Source organism: Ictalurus punctatus, chromosome 7 (assembly GCF_001660625.3).
Source record: "Ictalurus punctatus breed USDA103 chromosome 7, Coco_2.0, whole genome shotgun sequence".
Classification (NCBI taxonomy): domain Eukaryota; kingdom Metazoa; phylum Chordata; class Actinopteri; order Siluriformes; family Ictaluridae; genus Ictalurus; species Ictalurus punctatus.
In genome coordinates, this window is record NC_030422.2 from 18,853,007 (window position 1) to 18,866,994 (window position 13,988).

Genomic DNA, 13,988 nt, shown 5'->3' on the forward strand with positions numbered 1-13,988 from the left:
ACACTATAAGGAGCAGTAAACAGAAATAAATGAAACAAAGTCGATATTTGGTGTGATGACCCTTTGGTTTAAAAACAAATAAAGTAGTCTCGGGTAGAATTAGTGCAGGTTTTTTTATTTTTATTGAGCATCTTGCAGAACCAGCTACGGTTCTTCTGGAGACTTTGACTGTCACACTTGCTTCTTATTTTTGCAGCAAAACCCAGCAGCCTTCATTGTTTTTGTCTGAAAAGTGTCTCTTACCACTTAATATTCTGCTTTCTTTACTGACATATAAACATTTTTCTGTTACATTTCATTTTATGCTGGAAAACTAATGTTTGGGAATCTAACGTTTTTCTACTGACTCGATAATGTAGAAGTCATAAAATAAAAATCTATAACAAAGTTTGTACTAAAAACAGATATGGTGCCTAAGACTTTTGCACAGAACGGTATGTGCAGAATTAACTTTAACATGCAGCATTTGACACCCAGCTTGTCACATCTCTGTGGTTTTAACTTTCTCAAAGCAAAAGCTCGACTGAACTGTGTGTGTGTTTCGTTTCTTAAAATACAGGCCTGATTACTCTGTGATTGTGGAACATGACCAGACGAAACAAGAGTTAGGGAGGGTTCCAGCTCTGAAATTTTTTAGGTCGGGGATCCAGACGTTTGGCACGAAATGCCTGCTGATTTCGGATATTCCTGCTCCGATCTCTGCTGTAACACGTAGCACTAAAACACTTAAGCCCAAGTTTCTCTTGAGGTGCTGCAACTCCAGGAGCCTGTAAGTGAGAATATGTACTCGGTACACATTCCCAAAATAAAAAGCTAAAAGAAATCAATCATAAAGCCAGATCATCTTTAATTGCAGGAATGCTGGAGCCCTCAGTGCTTTCTACATTACTGAAGGAAAGCATATGCAGGTGTAATTTAAAGAAGGACAGTAACTGCAGAGTGATTGGTTGACTATAGCACTGTGTAGTGAGGGTATTCCATGCTGGAAGTGCGTGAATGTGATTAGGACAGTGAGATTCATGGCTAACATGGCTGAACGTACGTGGCACAGATTCAGCTCGACAGTCTTGGCTAGATCTGTCACACACAGCTGTTTTCTCAATCCCGGGCCAGGATTTAATGACAGTGTATCATTTTAGCTGTCTGGCCCGGATCAGGCTGACCTGACAGATTGCTGTCTCTCCAGCTGGAACCCCCTCTAGCCTGCCAAGTACACACCCTAGATAGGTGGTTATATCTAAATCCTGACTATCAAAACTGTTAGATTTCAGTTGGTGTGTTAATCGATCTCCAGCACAGGAATAGTTCATCATTGCTTATACCAGTGGTTCCGAAACGTTTCCAGGGCAAGGCCCCCCAAATGGCATTAACATTTAACAGAGGGCCCCCCTTTTGCAAGATGACTTTAAAACACGTTAAAAATACAGATATCTGAATATATCCCCCCTTTTTTTTCTTAACAATTACATATTTCATCTTTACATTTCATTAGATTAGGAATTGATTGTGTGTGTGTGATTGAAAGTAAGAACGAGAAAATCATGTATTTATTTATTTTTCACGCCAAATTGTTGAGGTCCCCCGGGCGCCCCCTGGCCCCCACTTTGAAAAACCACTGGTCTATACGACTACCACAGACTGCACCTGCAGCCAAAACTGCCTTAAAAAAACACTAAAATGAGTAATAATGATAAAATGTGGCTTGTGTAATGACTTATTCTGACTTTATAGATGACCTCCTTAATGCTCGTCTGATCCTCGTTTGATGTTAAAGTCCTATGTATTCGCTAAAAGCATGTAGTGTGATGGATGTAGCGTGATTGTGATGAGTAAGTCAGAACCTAAGTCAGGTTAATGCACCTGGATTGTGAGCTGTCTAGCAGCACCTCTTAAATCAGGGCTACTCAGCTTCACCAGAAATTTGAACGAATGTAAAAAAAAAAGAATCATATGGGAGTTATGGGTTGGGACAGGAAAATTCCAATGAATCTGTGCCACAGGTATTTGTGATGTGATATAAATCTGGTTGTAGTGTATGTGAGGCAGGTAAACCAGTCAGTTGTTGCTGTGGCTGAATTCTGGAGAACAGCCAAAAGAAATGTAATCAGATAATGTCTGTGCTACTCCTGAACTGCAGTGGCAGTTTTTTTTTTCTTTTTTTTCTCCTCAAGATTTCACTTTTTGGGGATAAGGAGAATTTGTAGTGCTAGATACATGCAAAAGAGTTCAGAAAAACTGTAGTTTTCAAATGTATGTCCAAGAGAAGGTCACCACTATGCCTTCATCAACCCCTTAAATTCCCTGGGCTCTGCTGGTGCGTCCAAACTTGCATTCTTCACTCGCATTCGCATTTCATGTTAGTTTCATTGTAGTAACTGAATAATATGCTTTCAGATAAATAATGGAATCCATCCATCTATCCATTTTGTGTACCGCTTATCCTACACAGGGTCACAGGCGAGCCTGGAGCCTGTCCCAGGGGACTCGGGGCACAAGGCGGGGGACACCCTGGATGGAGTGCCAATCCATCGCAAGACACAACCGCACATACACCTTAACACTATACAGAGAATTTAAAATGTCATTCAGCCTACAACGCATGTGTTTGGACTGAGGGAGGAGAGGGGTAAAAGTACGGTGAGAACATGCAAACTCCGTGCATGCATGGTGGAGGTGGGAATTAGGGCTGCAACTAACGATTGTTTTGATAACTGATTAATCTCGATTATTTCTTTGATTAATCAATTAGTTGGATTAAAAGAGCAATTTTTATTTTCTGTAAGCCCCCCCCCCAAAAAAAAAACAAAACAAAAAAAAACACACCAAAAAACGCTATTTCACATTCTGTGCAATGTTGTCTTTCAAGTATTGTGGGCTATGCTATACATCGTGCAAAGGATTTGTAAAAATATTAACATTATATTTTGAAAAAAAAAACGCAATTGATTGTGCACAAGCTTTAAAGCAGAAGTTAAATCGCTATATTAGAAAAGAAAATAAAAACAAGAGCACAAACTTAAGTGTTAACTGGTACGAGGTTGAATATTCTGCAGTAACACACACGTTCTCATCTGAACACAGTAACATTACTTTATTCTGTAAATGTACGACACGTCTTACATTTCTTTACAATTACATGTTCTAACCCCATTACAGTTACTGCTCCCATAAAAACACAATTACTTTTGTTTCTAAATTTAGCGTCAAACAACATATTTGATCAAAATGAATATTTTAATCATAATGAATATTTGAATAATGAATAAATATTCATAATGAATAATAAATATTTGAGTTATTGCACTTCCTTTCTATTGCGTGCTGTTTGATTGACGGGCGTGTGTGGACTCGCGCTCATTCAGAGAAGTTTAACGGAGACTCACTCGCCGTCAGGACGAGTCTTTATGTAAAATGGAAATACTGGTGTAAATTTCTAACATTCACAGATAAGGATATAAAGGTAAAAATGTCATTTCTGCACTGAAGAAAACATGTCTGGAACACGTTAAATAGCTGTCGCAGCATCTGACATGACAAGCCATGTTAATACACTTACGAGTTTGTTTGAAACGCTTAATATAAAACATTCTCATGTTTTGGACGACCTGGATCGTGCACATTTCCCGCAGCAGCTCAATCTGTTGTGGGCATGCGTTTTATTCATAGAAATGCTTTTTTCACCATTGGTAAGTGACGCCCCTGACTGGGTTATCCAGTGACGTCACAAACCCAACTAATCCATAATGAAATTCATTGTCGATTATTTTAATTGGAATCACAAGCCTAATGACTAATTACTGTACCTATCTGTACTTCACTTCAGTTTTTAATATCATCCATTACTTTTCACTGTTACTTATCAGATTTAGTCTTTATATTTTTATATATATATATATATAGGAATGCCTTTGACAAAATAAGAACATTGAAATCGTTCTCATGGCTGGATCGGGAAGCTGTCACGTGGTTGCGATGGATTTAACAGTAAAACATGGCAAGCACATCACGAACGACTCTGCTGCGAAACTTATTAACAAATTCACGAACATCCACTGATGAAGGCGCAACCGGCGAGATTCTGGCAAACACAGTCCTCTGTGTTTGGGACACCCTGTTGATTGCTAGTTAACACTTGAGAGATTAGCGATAAAGCTGTTGTTAGTTAGCATTTGCTAATGTTTTCCCACTTTCCTTGGTTCTTGGTAAAATGGGCACTAATTTACTATCGGTAACTTCGATCATTGTACGATTTGAGGCTGACATGTACTTTCTCATTCTTTCACACTGTAGCGTTGCCGCACCTTTGCAAAGCTGGAGCTTATTTGCGTAGTCCTGAGCCCCTGTGGCTGCCGTTAGTGTGGTAGTTAACTCCACTATTTGTTAGATTAAGTGTTTACTGTTTACGGGATGTCTGTTCCAGCTATGTTACTCCAGCTTGTTTTTTGGTGTTTGTTTACACCAGCCATACTACGGGGGGGTTTATCATTTTTTTACCATTTATTACCTCCAATCGTTTTTCCCTAGCTTAGCAGTTCTGTGGCTAAACCCCAAGGCTTTGTTGTGCTTTAAATGTTCATTTGCCAATTAAAAAGCAAGTGCATTGTTTTTACTTCCTGGTCAGCCTTCTTCCCCCACCACAAGACCACCAAGATGCCATGATACTTTAAGTAAATATAAGCTTTTCTACTTGAGTGAAACATTTGAAGTCCATTCTAGCATCTTCTGATGGATTTCATCTATTTTCTGGCTTTTTGGCACGAGAAGATACATGTTGAACTTTTGCTCAAGGTCATGCTCACCCATACAAAAGACATGCATGGTTGGAGGAAAAAAAATTGTACAGAGAGATGAGAGTGTGTTTTTGCGATTTGTCATCAAGCTGTTATGTATGTGAGTCAATAGTTTTTGCGCTTGGATTGCTCGCTCTTTTTTCAAAGACCCAAATTGGGCCAAACAAGTAGTAGGTGTAAAGGCATTCAGGCTGGCCTTGTTCTTATGTGTGAAGTAATGTTAAGCCTCCTTTTGTCAAAACAAAGATTACCATATCCTTTTAAATATCATAGGGAATTCCTGAGGCATCGCAGCATTATGTCTGAAAGCAGAGCTGCCTGTGAGGTTTGGGCTAGAATGGAAATGGCTGTTAATGGCTGGGAGATGTGTTGTATAACCCTGTGGTTTTATTCCCACACTTTTATCAGGCTTCATTACTTGACATATTTACTCAGTCATTTTACACTCTGTGTGTGTTTACAGCTCCCGCATGAGCCCAGTGCATCAGCCAGGGAATTTTTGGTCAATTTTAGTATTAATGCTTGTTAGTAGAATGCTGGTCTCTCTCTCTCTCTCTCTGTGTGTGTGTGTGTGTGTGTGTGTGTGTGTGTGTGTGTGTGTGTGTGTGTGTTATGACTCGGAGAGATACACACTTCCCTTTGGGCACTTCCCTTTTTTTTTTCCCCTTTTTTTTTCAGGCCTACTGGGAATCACCAAATGACCCATTTCCCATCTGGCACTTTGCAAGGGTCATCTGAGTGCCTGTGTGTGTGTGTGTGTGTGTGTGTTGCAGTGTTTGCTAATGCCTCAGAAAAAAGAAATTGTGTTTAGAGTATATGAGAACTGGACAAAGCAAAAGTGTGTGTCGGTATGTGCTGATTGAGAGAACACGTGAGAGTGACTGTTTGTATATATGTAAATAAGAGAACTTGGTCAGTAAAGGGCTCCCGGTTGCATTCTGAGCGCTGATGGAATTTCCTGTGCTGCTCTCGATGGCTATCACAGTGACTGCTGTTAGCGAAACGTCAGTGTGTGTGGCCTTTGAGATCCTAATAAGAGTTATTAAAGTCTATAGATAAAATACTCCTAGACCGCTAGTATTAACAGTAAAACACAATGTGCCTCATTAGAATCGTAACAATTTTGGCCTCATTTAATTCACTCAAAGTTTTCACCAGCAGCATCTTACAGTATTTAAAATGAAGTCATTTAAACAAAAATGCTAAAAATATATGGCATTAGATTTTTGCCAAAAGTATTGAACGTACCTTTTCATGAAACGGAACAAAAATATGCAATGAGAGAAGAAAAACTCAAAACATCACAATGCGCATGAACTCGGTGGCAAAACTGTAACGTGGTCCTGAAATAAACAGCATTCTGTAACAGTTTTCTAAGCTTCGTTTTTGCTAATCGTGGTGTTAATCACTGTTAAGCCCCACCACATGAAATGTTTCAATGGCAAATGTAAATTGTGGGGCGTAAACAAAGAGTTTGAAAGTGTAAACGAAAACTCCGGCAGCGCATTCATAAACCATGATCAGCACAAACTAAGCTTAGAAAGTGGTTAACAAAGAACTCTGTTTATTTGAGGACCATATTACAGTTTTGCCACTGAGTTCACTGTTTTCAGTTTCAGAGAGATTTTCTCCCTTCTCATTGTATATTTTTGTTTGTTTCTTGAAAAGTTGCATTCAATACTTTTGGCACAAATTTAATTCTATAAAAATACAGTGTTAGAAATTGAACATGGTGAGCTAGTACCCTAAAATCCCATGAATTTATTTACTTAAAATATTTAGCATTCTAATGCATCGGAATATTAATGAGCCTATCATTTTATTGTAGACAGAGCAAACATTAGCAGCAGCACTACACTACTACTCTATTGCATAAATGCAGAGAGAACATACATTATTTATATATATATATATATATAAAATATGAAAATAAAGCAAGAAATAAAAACAACACTCGGAGCCTATTGCTCAGAGTGGTTGTAGTCCTTTACAGTTTCTTCTTCTACCTTTTTGGGAATTGGGAATTCTCATCCATGACAATTGTGTTGCTCTAATGTACAAGGCAGCTTCATATTTATGGTATACTGATGGTTTTATAACCACACACACTTTTTATTTTATTTTTATTTATCGGTTTATTTTTTGTCTTTATTGTGTATTGAGTTTCACATTTACAGTTCCCTGATTTCCTTCATTCAGTTCTACCGTATTATCCCATAACCTGTTGTAACTTGTAACACGTTTTATTTACTCTGTATATGTAGCCTCTCTGGCATTTGAGCAACGTCATCCCCTTCAGAGCGGCTCGGCTTTCTCTTGTCAAGCAGCAGTTGAAGTGGAGGTGCCTCAGAAGCCAGGTATTGTCTTATTGTCAAGACTGATACTTAAGAACCACTTTCTAGTTTCACTGACTTGTCTGACTGGTCTGAAGTATGAAGCTCATTTGTCCTAACCCATATCCTGATCCTATATTAAATGATTATCTTGGCACTTTAGTTGCCTGTAATCATAAACTAAACGAACAGTTTACCCCTTATTAAAGCATGTTGTTAAGGTGAGTCTTTCTCTTCCATCTCTTATAACACTTATAACGTGACCCCACTTCATACACTCACGATTACGAGTCTTATAACAAGTCTTAAACGATTCAGCATGTGGTAGGAGACCGTTTGCTTTAGCAAAATTAACACTAAATTTACGTGGCTTTTTTTTTTTTTCTCCCCTTTTTCTTCCCCCTCTTCTCATGTCACCCCAGGCACATTTCAGATTCATGGAGAGATTGTTTAAAAATGTATGACTCGTTTTAGGTGAATTCAACAGGTTCATCATTAATTAATCATTTTTATTTTTAACCGCTGATCCTACGTTCTGAGTACTCTATAAATGATCATGGTATTAATTTTCAATGGTAAGTTTAAAAAAACATTGTCAGGGAGATAGATCCTAAGGCAGTGTAGAGCTGTGAGTGTGTAACCACCTACTCTGCAGCCCACGAGGAAGAACATAATTCTGCAGCTCATTTTTATCCAAAGGCTTTGCTCAAGGGTCCAGCAGTGAGATTTGAACTCCCAGATGAGTTTTCCTTCATGAAAGATCTTCCTTTAATTCTAAAAACACAAAGATCTTTAACCAAAGGACGCTCAGTGATGTAGGGGCTCCAGTAACATTTTTTAACGCATTATGCTGTTTAGAATGATTATTATGTTATACAGTCCGTACAGCATTTCTTTGACCGTTTTTTATGTGATTGTTGTGGCCAGAAATGCTTGATTTTCCTGCGGCTTTTTTCAAAATTTGCGATGCAATGGTGGAGTTTTTTGTGCTTTTTATAATTTTTTTTAATCGCACGAAATAGTTTTGCACGGTCTTTCACAGTGATGTTTGTGGGTAAATGAGACCTTTTTAGCTGTACTCGTATTCGAGGCATGTGAGTTGAAGAAGGGTTTTGGCTGAATGCGCATTGTGATGATGTCACATGACGTGTCTCGGCCCAAATCTGTGGAAAATCAGAGGTAAATTTTGAAAAATTGCAAGCTTCTCTGAATATTGTGGAGTTTGCTTGAGTTTGCGTTAATTTCTGCGATCGCAAAATTCTAGAGGGATTGAATACGTGATATTTATCTGCCAACACAAGATGTGCATTTACGTGTCAGAGGAGCCTTTAGAGTAATAAGAGAGGCTATTTGAACAGGAAAGTCAACATTTGGTGCAGCCACAGTGTATGTTGACTCTTCTCTAAAGTGCGAGGAGAGGACTGGAGCGCATGTTTGCTTGCTGCCTGTTTCGTTACTTTGGCTTGGAGACACTATCATATGCTTAACACTGGTATAGTGTTTGACAAACATGATGACTGAATGGTTTCATAAACCCCGGGCCATAAAATGCTGTGCTCTCCTGCTTTTAAAATCAGCTTGTTTAACATTCTTCTTAACGCATGCTTTATCTTTGGTACAATTTGATTTCGAGAAATGTATAAGCCGTATCTGAGATACTAAAAGAAACTAATTACAAACTATTTATAATGATTTGTAATTCTGGTTAAAACAAACTCCTAGCAAAGTGTGTGTAATTATTTATTATTTAGCTTGTCTAGTTGTGCAGGTGGAGTTCCCAGATGGAACTTTTAGGTAGAAACAAAAAGCAAGCCAACAATTTCCATGGGGTGTACTTTTTTTTCACATGACTGTATATGTATATATATATATATATATATATATATATATATATATATATATATATATATATATATATATATATATATATATAAAAGGCATGCACCTATACAAAATCTCTCAGCCGATACCGATAACCGATTATTCAGAATGATATCGGCCGATACAGATAGTTCTGCCTTTTATGCCTTCTTATAAATTAATAATAATTAATTTAAAAGGATTCTGAAAGAAATGTAAATAAAAACTTTATTCTCTCCATTTCAACAAGTTGTTTCACAGTAACTGGTCTCATAAACGGAAAACACATTATTCTAATTAACATTAACACATGAACTAAATTCTGAAGATTAAAGTAAGACTTTTTCTTAAATTATTGAATGTTATTTATTCATATTAACATTGACTGAATTCTAAAAAACCTCCTCTTGGTCTCACATTCACTCACCACAAACAAAATCATTTCTACTTCATCACTGACATCAAACTGGTAATATGTAATATAAACTTTTTTTAAACTGGATATTAACTGGATGTGAAATATACTACTCTACAAACAAATTTTTCTGTGCAATATATACTTTTTTGTCAACTCATTCTCATTTAAATCTTTCAATGGTGTACTGGCACTTTAATTCAGCACAAGGGCGAGCGGGCAGCGTGGGGGAAAAAATTATAATAATTTGACTTGACACTGAAACTCCCGCTTCACTGCTGCTCAATTCCGATGTAAAATTTTAGCAGTGCAGAGCTTACAGAGATAATAAACTGCAGTTTTGTCGTCATTCCACATAAGAGATGACATCTTTACACAGCACGATATCCATGTGTTTTCCTGCCCACTTTGATTGACCGGATATAATCGGCCCTGATTATCGGATGTTTTTAAACTATTGGCCAATAGCGTGAAAAAAAACATTGGTGCATCTCTAATTAAAACCCATCTCCTTGAGATGCCCACTAAACACCTTGTAAACCTCTGTGTTTTTATGCGTTTTTTGAAAGTTCGTCAGATCAAATTTCAAGGAGGCATTTTACCTGGTCATTTTAACTTTGGTCCAAGTTAAACTGCGATTTATGTTGTGCGCCATTAGCAAAACAAACATCCTATGTAAGTAACGCTGTTTCCATCATGCATAGCTATACAGGTAGGTTCCTTGGTCCGTTGGGACAGATTGCTTTCTCACTACAAGCGAACCGCCCCAGAGTTCTTTTGCAATTGTTTTGGTGTGGATCTGAGCGAGTTTGTCGTGTCGAACCGAACCAAGGAAGAAAACGCACCAGGTTCTGAAACAAACACTCCAAATGAAAAGGTGTGAAAATGCCCTAAATCTGGAATGGGATGTTCAACAAAGTCAAGTGTCCGCAAACTTTTGGCCACGTAGTGTACACTAGCATATGAGCATCACTGCTGTGAGTATGGTCCAATATCTGGTCAGCGGTGGTCCCTTTTCATGATGGAAGATAAGCTTTCTATAGCAAGAGAGGCTATGGCGGTTAATCGTACCCCTACAAAAGTGTACGTGTTGCTAACAGTTATATCAACGTCTGTTACTGACAGTTAGTTGGGATGGTTAGATTTGATCCGGGAAACTATCACGCAGCTGACGTTATCTGAGTCACAGTGACAGCTGTCATGCAGCTTTATAAGTATATTCTGTAAACGATCTATTAATAGACCGTTAATCATTGATCTCACAATGTAATCAATTAATCCAGTAAAAGTTGCTGTAGCTTGATTACGGTTAGTTTAGAATGTGTCCTACTTTTTATAAAAGTCAAAATACATCATTCTGATTATATACAGTCTGTTCCTGTCTGTCATGAGATTATTTCTTGTATTTTTTTTTTTCTTGTGGTGATGTTAGTGCATTGGTTTATTGTCCACCCCTTCTGCCAACCAAGTATCTAATTTATTCTTTCTTTCTTTTTTAAATTCACTTTACTATTTGATTAGCCTTTAGCCTTTTGGTGTGTACTTTACATGAGACCCAGATACTCAAAGGTGATTCATCTTTTAATTTTATAAAGCATTATATCACTTCCCTCCATGACATCACCTCATTTAATTCTGATACTGCCAGTAAAGTGATGACTTTCCACTCCACCATTCTCACCATTTGGAAGCAGTAGGATCTTTGCTACATGTGAGAGTATTTTTACAGACCATGCTCATGTTTTCCAATAAGATGTGACCTGGTAGAACTGTGTGTGTGCGCGCGTGTGTGCGTGCCATATTAGGACCAGGGACAGAGCATGACGGCAGTGACACAGCCACTGGCTCCCGAATGTTCTTCATAGCTAAGCAGTTCTGTCAGACTAGATGGCAGCTTGGCCTTAGGGGTAATTAATTTTGCCCCTGAGATCCAAAACGGGCATAAACACATAAACATACAAGCGCACACACAGGTTTCAAGCTGTAGTGAGCCAGACGGACAAGTTATGGATGGAATCTTCAGAGGAATGCTGGTTTGAAGAGAGCCAGTAATATCTGTCTAATCCGATAATTAGATTTATTTTGATTGCATTCTCATGAGCAAGGGCCGCCTTTGAGTTTTAGAATTGGACGCAGTTGCTTATGCTTTAAACATGATTTAAATTAGGGCTGGATAATATGATGTAATATTGAGATTGTGATAAATTCAGTCATGATACACTTTTCTATGATATAATTTTTTTTTTTTTTTAAATACTTACAAACTAACATGGAGCAGTTGATGTTCTGTTGAAATCATGTTTTTAATCTGTAAAATAAAGGACAGTTTCAGCGTTTTTTAAATGTATGTATTTATTTATTTATTTGATAGGTTTTTTATATAAATTAATTGTTTTTTAAATAATAACTAAATACATTTATTATACATTTGTTTATTAATAGAAACATCAATTATTTATAATATCATATATAGTAGAAATGCCTTGATTAAAAAAAAAAAAGAAAGAAAAGATATTTCTGCCCATATATAACGCCCATCCCAAATTTAAATCATGGTTAAATCATCTTTGTTACCTTTTTACATTTAAGGAGGTAAGAATTTTTAACCTCATAAACGACAATGGATCCATCAGTGAGTCCAAACTTTCCAGTTGAATTTGGAGAAACCACTTGAAGCATTAGTTGTATTAAATATATATTAATATATATTAGAGATGCACTGTTGTATCGGCCGACGATCAGTATCGGCTGATAAAGGCTATTTTTTCACACTATTGGGCGATAGTTTAAAAACATCCAATGATCAGGGCTGATTATATCCCGTCAATCAAAAGTGGGCGGGAAAACACATGGATTTCGTGCTGTGTGTAAAGATGATGTCTCTTGTGTGGAATGACGACAAAACTGCAGTTTGTAATCTCTGTAACTCTGCACTGCTACAATTTTACACCGGACGCTGCAGCAGTGAAATGGGAGTTTCAGCGTCGAGTCTAATTTATTTTATTTAAATTTTTTCCGAGCTGCACGCCCTGAATTAAAGCATCAGTACACCGTTGAAAGATTTAAATGAAAGTGAGTTGACAAAAAAGTAGTATATATTGTACAGAAAAATGTATTTGTAGAGTGGTATATTTCATATCCAGTTTATATCCAGTTTAAAAAAGTTGATATTATATATTACCAGTTTGATGTTCAGTGATGAAGTAGAAATTCTTTTGTTTGTGGTGAGTGAATGTGAGACTAACAGGAGGTTTTTTTTTTTTTTTTTTTTTAGAATTCAGTCAATTAATTATGTTAATATGAATTAATAACATTCAATAAGTTTAGAAATCTGACTTTAATCTTCAGAATCTTCATGTGTTAATGTTAATCAGAGTAATGTTTTTTCTGTTTATGAGACCAGTTACTGTGAAACAACTTGTTGAAATGGAGAGAATAAAGTTTTTATGCACATTTCTTTCAGAATTGTTGAAGTAATTATTATTAATAAAAAAAAAAAAGGCATAAAATACAGAACTATCGGTATCGGCCAATATCACTCTGAATAATCGGTTATCGTATCGGCTGAGAGATTTTGTATAGGTGCATGCCTTTTATTTATATATATATATATATTTGTGTGTGTGTGTGTGTGTTTTGTTTAAGCTAGTCTGGCTGTATGCTTGTAGTGAACTTATGCAGTGTTCACTGACATGAATACCAAATATTGATTCTCACTTGCCTCTCTAATCCCCGTCACCTTCCTCTATTAGAGCATCTCTCAAAGGGAACTAGAGAGTAATCCCCGTGTCCTGGAATCGCCTCACGTTGTCCAACTGGTTACTTGAGTCACAGTGAAAATCGCATACCATGGAAATGTAGGACCTATTTCCTGTCCTGTGTTTGACCTATTAATGGAATGGAAATACTTGTTGTGTTCCGATGCATATCAGGTGTTGATCTTGTCATAACTTTTTTTTGTTGCATTTGCATTTAGAAAACCATTAATATTTATTAAGGGTTCGATTTAAGCTTTTTAAAGCATCAACAAATGAAAAATAAGAGCAACTCATCAGTTAATACATCAGTTGTCTGGAAAAGTCAGAATGAAGAAGAAATTCTGAGTGCTGAATTAACTCAGCACTGTCGGTGGATATTCTATTGTACACTGGATATTTAGGCCATGTGTGTTCATTGCTTAATGTTGTGGTTAGAGTACAGGATGTTGTGAAGTGTGATTTTGTGGCACAGCATTGACTTCCGGTGGTGGCTAGGACAAAGCTAAAAGAGGAAGGGCATTTAAAGTGTTAAGACCCACTAACCTGGAATGCACACTGTGTATCTATTCAGCTGTGGACCAAAGCTTTCATGCCCTTCAGTAGGACACACACACACAGTGTGCCACTGGATTTTTCTAGCCTTTTATCTGTCTAACCTATTTTTAATAAATGTGGTGTGCATACAGGGTATACGTGAGTCATCTTTATATTAAAGTTAAGTACCATCTTATTGACTGATTATTCTACTCAACATATATTATTCAGTAGCTACGGTGAAAGTAAATCTAAAATGTGTGTTTTTATGATAGTGAGGACTGTTGATGCTTCAGGC

General features: G+C 37.1%; 1 protein-coding gene across 3 annotated transcripts in view; it reads left to right on the forward strand.

The window, feature by feature from the left end:
• stim2b (stromal interaction molecule 2b) overlaps nt 1–13,988 on the forward strand; it is a 63,150-nt gene that overhangs the window by 3,434 nt on the left and 45,728 nt on the right. For 2 of the 3 annotated variants that reach the window (XM_017472265.3, XM_017472263.3), the window contains exon 2: nt 7,055–7,147. The exons of the other annotated variant lie outside the window; for it this stretch is intronic. In XM_017472265.3, coding sequence (XP_017327754.1) covers nt 7,055–7,147 — 93 coding nt within the window. The remainder of the gene's footprint in view (nt 1–7,054; nt 7,148–13,988) is intronic. 3 annotated transcript variants of the gene reach the window in all.